The 11,230-nt window shown below is 45.9% G+C and overlaps 1 protein-coding gene across 2 annotated transcripts; it reads right to left on the reverse strand.

Annotated features, from left to right (window-relative positions):
* Window positions 1-4,980: 4,980 nt before the first annotated feature.
* Window positions 4,981-7,392, reverse strand: NKX3-1 (NK3 homeobox 1). 2 transcript variants are annotated; one of them, XM_068553223.1, is made up of 3 exons: window positions 7,360-7,392; window positions 7,074-7,101; window positions 4,981-5,849 (listed from the first exon to the last, which is right to left on the reverse strand). In XM_068553223.1, the coding sequence occupies exons 1-3, from the start codon at window positions 7,390-7,392 to the stop codon at window positions 5,449-5,451; spliced, it is 462 nt and encodes a 153-aa protein (XP_068409324.1). In that variant the 3' UTR covers window positions 4,981-5,448. The 2 variants fall into 2 exon arrangements, with proteins under 2 accessions (XP_068409324.1, XP_068409323.1); XM_068553222.1 differs by having other exon boundaries at window positions 7,074-7,392.
* Between the last annotated feature and the right edge of the window lie 3,838 nt (window positions 7,393-11,230).

The raw sequence follows: 11,230 nt of genomic DNA on the forward strand, positions 1-11,230 counted from the left end.
AACAAAACAAAACGAACAAAACCGACCCAAACCCACCCCTAACTCCTCCCTTCCTGGCAGGCTTCTCCAGGTAGCTCTCTCTTGTCCTGGCATCTGTAAGGCTGAGGAAGCAAACCAGTTGAAAAGGGGCGAAGCAAGTGGTTTGTAGCGTTAGACATTATATTTAAAAAAATACTAATGCCTGAGCCCTTTTCCAGAGATTATAGTGCAACTGATGTTAAGCAGGGCTGGAGCTCCCATGTTTTGGTAAAGTCTCCCAGGATTTTCTAATGTGCAGCCGATACTGATGACCACGGGACCGAAGAGCATCCTGCAAATGCAATGGAGCCTATGGGGCCACCTGGTATTTGAGATCAAATACTGCTGGAGGGACTTCCCTGGCGGTCCAGTGGTTAAGACTCCGCGCTTCCACTGCAGGGGGCACGGGTTCGATCCCTGGTCGGGGAACTACAATCCCGTGTGCTGCGTGGTGTGGGCAAAAAAGAAATAAAGTTTAATTTTAAAAAATTATTTAAAAACTGCTGCTGGAATTCCACCTTCAAGAGAGTAAAGTCAGCATTTTCTCCCACATACCGCCATGGATATCTAGGTTTAAAAACAATCTTTGAGTATCCTTCAGTCATTCCAAGGAGAAAATGGGACTTTCCTCTGGGTGTCACCCCTTCCTTTCTGCCCCATCACCTCCCTGTTGAGGGTTGTGCCCATCACTGGATCGGCTGCAAACAGGAGGAGACTGTCCAGTTAGAAGAGGCTGCACGGGGGACCCATCCTAAATTTCCACCCTAGATCTCTCCTAAACCCCATCTCAGGCCCAGAGCAAGTTCAGGAAGTAAGTCCAGCCATGTCTGGAGGCTTTGTAGGGGTCAGAGGAGGACACACCACGGAGACTGAGGTTCTGCCTTCCCTTGCTGACTTTTGACGTGCTAGTCTGTCTGGGAAAGTTTGCACGAAGGCCAAGTCTATGGCTAAACTCGGAGCTCTTCATGTTCCAGGACTGTCATTCCTGCCCCTTTTCTTGGGCAGTAAATAACTCTTGGCTTTGACAAACAAGCCCTGGTGACACATTGGTGATGGCTGTGGGCAGAGCAGAGTCTGGGTGTCTCTGCGCAGAACCTGGTACCCTAAGCCTAGTCTGACCCTCTTGACTCAGATTTCCTCATTACAAGGAATGGTGGTGACCGTGGCCCTGAGAGTGACCAAGGCCGGGGTCTGATGTCTTTTAGTGAATTCCGTGGTGCTCCACCGAGGCCCCATACCAGGGAGACGCAGCCCCACAGCTGCTGGGAATATTGACGGTAATGACTTATAGCTTGGCCCTCAGTGGCCAGAAAGGAACGCATCATCCAAGGTTACTGCCTCTTTCAGGAGGTGGCCGATGCTGGGATACAAGTACCCATCCTTTCCTTGATCTGGGACACATCAGCTTTGGGGTTTCTTAAAGTATCGGGCGAGGACTCAGTCCCACCTGCCTTAGGGATCAGCCTCTCCCGCTCATCAACCGTGTTGTCTTCACTTCCTCTTGGGTGTATTTCCTGAGCTCACCTCAACAAACCTTCCGTGTGCAACTCTCCCTCACAGGGCACCCAAGCTAAGTGACTTTCTCTTCACAGCCACTGGTCCCTCAGAGGTCAGCTTTAAGACACAGGGTACTAACATCACCCCAGGAAAACGACTTGCTTTGTAGTTAGAAGGAAAACTTTTATCAAGTGTACATCTTTGACATTTATTTCCCCTCTGGCAGCTATGGCCTTCCTAAGGAGGCCTGGGGAGGACCAGTGAGACCTCCAGTGACGAAGCTATGGTGACTCTAGAAATTTGCACCTGAAGTAACTTGAGAGACAGGTTGAAAAGGAATTCTGAATCCCACAGACTCGCTAAGGTGAGATGCTGGAAGAAGACAGGTATGAGATTTGCAGAGACATTCAAGGAAAGTTGGAAGAGTGACAAGGAAGAGGAGGCAGGGGGCTTTCTTTAGAGATGGGAGATTTTTGTTCAATTTCCTGGATTACTTTTAATGGTTAAAAAAGATAATCCACATCTATTAATTTACTGCAAGAGCTTTTGTAATTTGAGAGCCTTCCAAGGGAGGGGAGGATGACTGTAGATTTACGCAAAGAGTTAAATCTCATGATGTGAACATGCAACAAGAGGCCGCACCTGTGTGTACAATGTACTTAAAGGATTAGAGCAAACTTTGAAATTATGATATGTTTTACCTAGAGTAAGCACCTTACCCTTTAAGCTTCTATTTCCTGGAAGGAGGTGGGAGGAAAGAAAACCATCAATCCTCTCAGGTAATCAGGTGCATGAGACACTCTGCTTGTGGGATTTAATGAAGGTTTAAGTGCGGGTGGATGAAGGGTGTGTTATTGATATATTTTATTTTAAACCTATTTTCAATACTTGTAATTCCAATTCCAAGGTGTTGTTTGCCAGAGGTCCATGTGCCCTGAATGAAGGTGACATTTTCGGGGAGATGCAGGAACCAGGGGAGCAGCCGTCGTGTGAGGGGGCTACTGGGTGTAGGAAGGGGAATTTTAAAAGAAGCGTTGCTGTGGTCCCCATGTTCCCTTCAGGGTCTTCAAGAAATTTAAGTAAATACCTGACATTCTCTAAACCAAAGGTATCCCTGGGCTAAAGCAGGTGATTATTAAAATGACACAGACATTTCTTTCCCCTCCATGTGATTAACCAGTAACGGAGGGCAGAGCATTTATAAAAGAATGACCATCCTCTGCTATCCACTAAGCTACTGCTTCTTTTGATTATTCCGTCTCCATAGCTTAGTCAGGCAGGCAAAGAGTGGGAGAACAGGGTAATCAGAAACACAGAAACTCAATAGCATTCAGTCTTTAGGAAGCAGAAAATCACACACAGATATGTCTAAAAACGACACAGTACTTTATTTAAAAAATACTCAGGTGTTGCAAAAAATACATAGAAATATAAAGTTTGGTCGGTGTACTTTACTAAACTTCAACTCACAGGTTTGTGTGTTACAGATTGGAGCAGAGTTTGTTGTGCACGTGGAGATCCCAAACCGATTTATTAAACAGGATAGAAACAGGTTGTCTGGGTGAAGTGGTCTGGCAGGGTGGGGTACCCTCCAGTTTACCTATCAGATACGGATATACTAGCTCTTCAAAGGTTGTTCTACCAGTTTGGATATGGGTGAGTGACTAGTTCCAATGGGGGAAAAGCAAGATGGATTCACCAAACCAAAGAATTCTAAACAAAGACTTATTTTTTTCTTTCTGCAACACAATATACATCACAGTAAAATGTTTAATACTTGCAGGTTTGGGGGTTGAAAGAATTCAATGCAGAGGGAGGGAGAGGAAGGGTACTGACCAGAGAGCGAGCACTGAACATTTATCTTAAAAGACGTGTGAGAGGGAGAAAAGCAATTTAGGCTGCGCTGCCTTCTGCGCTCCCCTTTCTGTGTGGGCAACACGTGGCATTCGACAGTATTTCAACGTGGAGCTCAAACCATAGAAAATGGGATGGAACGAGCCAACTTTGTATCAACTTTGGCAGTTTTGCCACCAACAGTAAATTGGACCTTTTTAATAGGAGGAAATTGAAAGGTTTCTCATTGAACAGAATTAAGTAGTGGGATCAAGAGATTTCCAGGCCTCAGGGTACCTCATTAGCAACTGGCTTTTTTTCATTCCGATGTCTCCCCTCTCCCAGGTCACCTGAGATTATAGGATAAAAACAGAAGGGTGGCCAAATTTCTCCTGTGCCCTCTTCTCATTCTCTCTGAAGTCACCAGGTGACTCATTTGGGGGGACCCTTTTTTTTTTTTTATAAGCACTAAACACAGTTCCTGAAGCATTTGGACAGTTTCGTTGTTTGGTGATGGAAGACGCAATAATGTGTTTTGAAAACTGTTTCCTTTTTCTTAGCTCCTTCCTGCAAAGTGCCATCAGCCCGGTCAGCTTGCTTAGGGGATGGGGCTTTCTGAGGTCCAGGCCCCTTTTCTCCACGCTCCACCCCTGAGCCTTCAATTTTCACTAGACAGCTCTACGGACGCCTGACCCTTCACTCTGCGCTGTATTCTTCCTTGAGTGTGAAAGCTCGATACCTCTTACCTCCTCTGCCTGCAGGGATCCTAAAGGGTTCTCAGACTTTGAGCTGTAACAACAGAGCCACCAGAAAGTCCTATAAAAGCAGCAGTGACCTTCTGGAGCTGTCAAGTCTTTAAATAGCATTTGGGATTTAATGCTGTATATTTTTAAAGGAAAGACATAAGAATCGCTAGTTTTTTTAAAAAATGCATGTCTTTTAGCCAATTCAGAATCTGCTCCCTCCCTACTTTTTTTAAACCCAGGAGAGATAAAACTTTGGGGAAAAAAAAAAAAAAGACCAGATCTCGGGCTAAATAAGGAAGGTGTATGTTAGGTGCAATCAGACTAAACGAAGAACTGCAGTGGGTGACTTGTGGAAAGGGAACAAAAAATAAAAGATAGGGGAAAGGAAGGAGCTTAAGGAATTATGTGATCTGTCATGGTGTAGAATGAATTACAGCCTGAAAACTCCAGGAATCTTCTCATTCTAAATTCTCGGACCCAGAGCAAAAAGGTCAGAAGAGGCTTTTTTACCTTTTGCTAATTAAAAAAAAAAAATGCAATGCCCCCCCCCAGCAGCATTGCAGAGGCTCCTCCTTAGACCACTGTCTTGGACACGCAGAGATTCTTCTGGCCTGGGCCCACCTCCTGCAGTAGAGCTCTGTTTATACAGCTTGTCTTAAGACCACAGTGAGTGCTTCTTGTTCTGCTTGGGCCACCCTGTAAATACTTAAGTGGGCATATTATTTAAAAAGGAATAATAAGAAGCTTCTATTTTCATCTCTTCCTACCCACCTCCATATCCTGTGCCAACCTGCGCTGAGCATGACAGGCTTCTCTGTGGGATTCTCCATTTCCCTCTCTCTTCCAGGGACAGAGAGAAACCTTGGTCATAGCCCAAGGCCAACGAGAGGCTTTTGACCTTCAGTTGAATTCAGTAGGTGACGTCCTCTTATTAGCCGTCCTTCCCCGCCCCCCTCCCCCTTCGGGTGTGCTCTTTCAGAGTGGATGCCCAGTTACACAAGAGGGTGGAGTTGGAGGAAACAGAATCCTCGGAAGTGGTGTGGACACCCCCTACAAAATCACCCAAAGTGCTAGAAACAGCACTTGGCTTTATCCCTCTCTACTTCAAGCAGGTCTCTAAAAGCAAAAATGACCTACGTTCTGTGTTAGGGGAACTCTTTGGATATTAAAGCATTCCCTGTCCCAGATCTTTCATTGGCCCACCAGTGAGGAATCTGGGATTTCCATGCAAACCTCCAACAGTTTTGGTCTCGTGCCTCTTCCTGCTCAGCCTTCCCTGACCCCGGGCCCTTTTGCCTTCCAGAGGGACCACCTGGGGAAGGCAGTTCTTGATCCCTCCTGGTTGTCGGCGGCGTTACCAGAAAGCTGGGCTGCAGCCTGCCAAGCAGTAAAGGTAGGGGTAGTAAGGGCAGGTGTTATGCAGGGAGATGAGGGAGCCCCGCGAGAAGCCCTCCTCTTTCAGAGCTGGCAAGGAAGGATGCTTCTCCAGGTCTCCCAGGTCTGAGGTGAGCTGCTTCCGCTTGGTCTTATAGCGTCTGTTCTGGAACCATATTTTCACTTGGGTCTCCGTGAGCTTGAGGTTCTTGGCCAGGTGAGCCCTTTCGGGAGCTGACAGATACTTCTGGTGACTGAACTTCCTCTCCAACTCAATGACCTGAGTGTGCGAGAAGGCGGCCCGGGAGCGCTTCTGTGGCTGCTTGGGGGCTGGGGGCAGGCTCGGTAAGGCGTCCAACAGATAAGCCTCAAAGTGCCTATCTGGAAACGAGAGGGGAGAAGCAGGGATGGGAAGGAAAACGTTACATATTAGCACGGAAGAGTACAGAATTCAATCCACCCTTATCTCTTCTGGTGAGTGAACAAACAGCCCACTGTCGGTTTAGATACATTGCACTTTTTTCACAGGACTAAGGAACTCTCTGAGTGGGGAGTGAGTGCATATGTAGATTATGTGTTAGTTTTCTACTAGTCATCAAGTCCCCAAAGTAGGAGCAGTTAGTGCTAGAACTTCCTGCTGTATCATCCAGTAGAATGAAATAGGGATTCTGCATAGGTCTTGAGGAAAAGCAGGAGCAGGGAGGCAGGAAAAACTCTGAGAAATAAGACATCCGGTAAAGCGGGCCCCAAGGGCACCCGGTGTTAACATCCGGGTGGCAAGAGAGGGCTTGTGTGGTAGGAAAGTTCATTCTCTGGCTTTAATCCCCCCCTTTTTTTTCTCAACCAGCCGTTAGGATGCCTCATAAGAAGGGTGTCTATTGTATGGTGACGGCTGGTACCTAGACTTATCGTGGTGATCACTTTGTAGTGTGTACAAAGATCAAATTATTGTGCTGTACACCTGAAACTAATATAATCTTATGTACCAATTTTACCTCAGTTAAAAAAAAAAAAAACTGATGGGAAAGAAAGTAAGTCTACTCTAAGCGTTCCGACGTTATAACTCCTAAAGACCAGAGGGGCTCCTAGACTTACTGTTTTATTGCCCGTGGGACTGGGAAGCAAAGGGCATCTTGGCTGGTCAAACCCTGATTTATTAATATTAATACGCTATTATCAATAACTCGTTATATGTTAATTATCGTGACTACCCAGAAGTAACATGGGGCTGGCGCCGATCAAGGGTCGCACTGTGGCTGGGAGCGATGTCGGGGTTTCCTTCTGGGACACTGGAGCACGGCGGGCGCTTCGTGCGCGCTCGCCTTTTGACCCCGGGGCGCGGAGAACCCTTGCCGGGCGAGTCAAGCCCATGTCTAAATCCTGCGCCGCCCTGACGCTGGGGTCATGGTTAATCTCCGAGGCGCGCCCGTGGCGGAGGCCGTGAGGTCCCTTCGCCAGTCGCCGCGGGGCCCCGCATCCCTGCAGCCGGAGCTCCGGAGGTCCACCTAGAACCCGCCCTCACGCCCGTTCGGCCAGCGGACCGGCCCGCCCTTCCGGGAGGACCCACCCAGGCTCAGCCCGGCCTCGCCAGCCTCGCCGGCATACCTGGCTCGGTCTCCGCCGGCTGCTCGGCCTCCCCGCGCGCAGCGCGGGGCCGGGCTCTCGGCTGGTCCTCCGGCGTCCCGGCGCCGCCTCTTCCTCCCTCGGGCTCCGGCTCAGGGTCTCGCCTCCGGTCAGGCTGGCGCGGGGGCTGCGGCGGGGGCTGCGGGCTGCCCGCGTGACCTCCGCGCCGATCAGCGCCTTCCCGCAGGATGTCCTGGATGAGGAAGGAGGTGAGCGGCTTGGACTGGGTGGGCGGCGCGGCCCGGGGGCTGCAGCTAGCTGCCCCCGCCTCCCCGGGCCGCGGCTCGGGAGTCCGAAGCATCCCCGAGGTTCGGCTCCGGCGCCCACGCTCAGGCCCCCGCTGCTGCGCCCAGGCTGAGCTAGCCGCTCCGGCACCACTTTCACTTTCCGCGGCCCAGGGAACTTTATAGCCTTAGGGGTGCGCCGCGCCGCCTTCCCATTGGCCGCTCGCCCGAACCGCGCGGCTGATTGGCCGCCCGGCGCTCCAGGTGAGGGAAAAGGGGAGTCCCTCGCACAGTCTGGGTCGTGTATTTCATAGAGGATTTCTTCCGAAGTTCCTTCTTCTCCAGGATCCTGGCTCGCCTCTCTCCTCCCTACGTCGTTTTCCCAGGCTGGTAGAGAAAACCAAAGCGGGTCTCTTCTGCCCCAACCCACAATATGTTTAGCTGCTTCTGGGAAATCATGATGCAGAAGAGAAATACTCCACTTAGTTCTTAGAGATTGTTAACTCTGTTTACTCACAAAGAAATAGGTGGGGCAATTACCAACATCCCACCTTACAGATGAGAATTCTGGGTGCCCGTTGACAAGGAGACAATGGTAGCAAAGCTGGATCTACTAAACCTAAGCCTGTCAAAGAGACATGACAGGTAAGTGCAGTACCTGACCCCAGGCTGGATTCTGTACTGGACGTTATTGGGCAGTTGATGAAAATGGAATAGGACCAATGGCTAAAAGTATTGCATCCGTGTTACATTTACTGAAATTGGTAAGAGTATTGTGATTGTACAAAAGAATATTCTTCGGAAATAAACACTAAAGTATGTAGGGGCAAAGGCCCATGATGTATGTAACTTACCCTCAATTGGTTCAGAAACAATGACATAGATGGATAGATCGATTCCATATGATAAAGTTGAATGGGTTAAAATATTAATTGGTGAATCTAGAAAAAGGGTATACCAGTGTTCTTTTGAACTATTTTTATTTAAGCAACTTTCCTGTACGTCCTACTCTAAGACACCTTTCATTCGACTGGGAACTTTTCAAAAAGACTGTATGTTGTATGTCTGGGGAGAAGGGAGAGGGGGGTAGGTTATTGCGGATAAAGCAACCGCTAAAAAGAACCACCCTGTGTAATATGAAGGTCTTTGGCAAGGATGGTTTTCTTCTCTCATTTTTTTCATTAAAAATTTTTGTAACATTTTCTTTTGAAATAGCTATAAATCCCCAGGAATTTGCAAAACCTGTACCCCTAACTTCCCCCAATGGTGACATATTATGTAACTGCAATATAATATAAAAACCAGGAAATTGACATTGATACACACCATTAATTAGACTACAGACCTTATTTTATTGTCACCATTTAAAAGCCTGCATTCATGTGTGTGTGCGTGCGTGTGTGTAGCTCAATGCCATTTTATCACAAGAATAGATTCTTGTAAAGCCACAATCAAGATACAGAATTGCTGCATCACCACAAAAGAACTCCTTGTACTATCTCTTTGTATTTGTGTACCCAAACCCCTTCCCTCCATCATGGACCCCTGGTAACCATTAATTTGTTCTCTATCTCTATAATTTTACTATCTGGAGAATGTTCTATAAATGGAATCAAACGTGGTACAGTATGCAACCTTGTGGAGTTGGGTTTTTTTTTTTTGCTGAGTATAATGCTTCTCAGACTACTCAGATTGTTGCATATATTAATAGTGAATACTTTTTAAAATTCCTGAGTAGTATTCTACTGTACAGATCTGCCAGAGTTTGTTAACCGTCCACCCACTGACAGACAATTGATCTGTTTCCAGGGTTTTGTTTGTTTGCTTGTTTTGTTTTACTATTTTGAATGAAAGTGCTGTAGACATTCATGTACAGGTTTTTGTGTGAACATGAGTTTTCATTTCTCTGGGATAAATGTCCAGGAATGCAATCGCTGGGCTGTATGGTAATTGCATGTTTAGTTTTGTAAAAAACTACCAAGCTATCGTGGTTGTAGCATTTTTAGATTTCCACCAGCAATGTATGAGAGTTCCAGTTTCTCCACATCCTCATCAGCATTTGGTGTTATCATTATTTTTTATTTTAACCATTCTAATAGGTGTGTAGTGATAGCTCATTGTGGTTTTAATTTTAATTTGCATTTCCCAAATGGCTAGTGATATTGAACATCTTTTCAGGTACTTCTTTACCATCCATATCTCCTCTTTGGTGAAATATCTGTTCAACTCTTTTTGCTCATGTTATAATTGGATTTGGGGGAGTTGCTGTTGAGTTTTGATAGTTTTTTTTTAATATATATATTCTATATATGTCTTTGTTGAATATATGGTTTGCAAATATTTTCTCCTAGTCCGTAGCTTGTCTTTCCATCTTTTTAACAGGATATTTCACAGCAGAAAAGTTTTTAATGTTGGTGCATTTTTATTTCACAGATTTTGTTCTTGGTGTCATGCCTAAGAACTCTTTGCTTATTCTTAAGTACTGAAGATGCTCTCCTGTGTTATCTTCTAAAAGTTTTATATTTTACTTTTAAATCTATGATCCATTTGAATTAATTTTTGTATGTGGTGTGACATTTAGGTTGAGTGACCTCTTTTCATTTTTAGAATTTAGAGCTGGGTGGCATTTCAAATCACAGGGGGGAAATGTGAATTATTTAATAACTAGTACTGCCATTTGGAAAAAATAAAGGTCTAGTCTTATAACAAAATAAATCCCAGATGGCTCAAACATTTAAAACGTAAACAGGCACATGAAAAAAAAAATAGTTTAACCACACTCATCATTAGAGAAATGCAAATCAAAACCACATTTAGATACCTTCTTTCCACCTATCAGATTGACAGAGGTTAGAAAGATGGATGGTGTCTAGTGTTGGTAGGGGTGTGAGGAAAAGTTGCCCCCATACTGTTGGAGAGAGAGTAAGTCAGTTTTGTATATTTGGATGGTAACTTGGCAAAATCTGTCAAATTTAAAACTGGGCATATTCTTTGACACAGATACTCCATGCCTAGAGATTTACTCTAGAAATCTACAGATACACAACATACTGACTTGGGAACATATCCTCAATTTGGTCGGAGAGTAATTCAAGTTGCAAAAAAATAAAATGTTATAAAATGAACTCATTGTGTTAAAAAAATAGTCACAGGTTATCTATAGAATATTTTACATTTGAACATTTTAACATATAGAAAAATCTGGAAGGATAGAAATATCTCAATAGAGCATTTACCTCTGGTCAGTGAGATGGAGACAGCAGATTGGGAGAAGAGGAGAGTGGAACAGGGTGCATTTCCTTGCACTAATTATACTTTTTAAAATTAAGAACAGAGCCAGAGCTGAGCTTGGGCTCCCTTCTTCCACAACCTCCTCCTCAGATATCAGGTGTCCCTTCAGGATGGGGACACAGCCCCAGCCCTTTCCCTTATGTCATTTCGCGTGTTGTTCCTTTGGTGCTTAGTATTTTGGATGTTTATGTGGGTGGGTCCTCTCCTCGAGCAGGGAGTGTGTCATCCTCATATTTACACTATCCCTAGTACAGTTAGTTTTTGACACACAGAAGCCACTCAATAAATATTTGCTGGTGGATGTCCAGCTTTAGGTATTATGCGGCATCCCACTAGCTGGCAGCATTATCCATAAGGGACCACAGGGTCCCAAGGCACATACCAGTGTAAGGTCTGTCCTCCCCTCTTTGCCATGTCTATCCAGCTTAAACTGGATGAAAATGATAGGAATAGGAAGACACAAGGGGCTGTTGTAGGCTTTTTTAGACGGACTAGAGTTCTGGAGAAGAATAAACACCCCCCTTCCAAGATGCTCCCCTCCGAATGCCTGGAATGCAACACCTGCAGATGGCAAGGGGGAGTTAAGTTGTAGATGGAATTCAAGTTGCTAACCAGCTGACCTTG

This window comes from Eschrichtius robustus, chromosome 10 (assembly GCF_028021215.1).
Source record: "Eschrichtius robustus isolate mEscRob2 chromosome 10, mEscRob2.pri, whole genome shotgun sequence".
Taxonomy (NCBI): Eukaryota; Metazoa; Chordata; class Mammalia; order Artiodactyla; family Eschrichtiidae; genus Eschrichtius; species Eschrichtius robustus.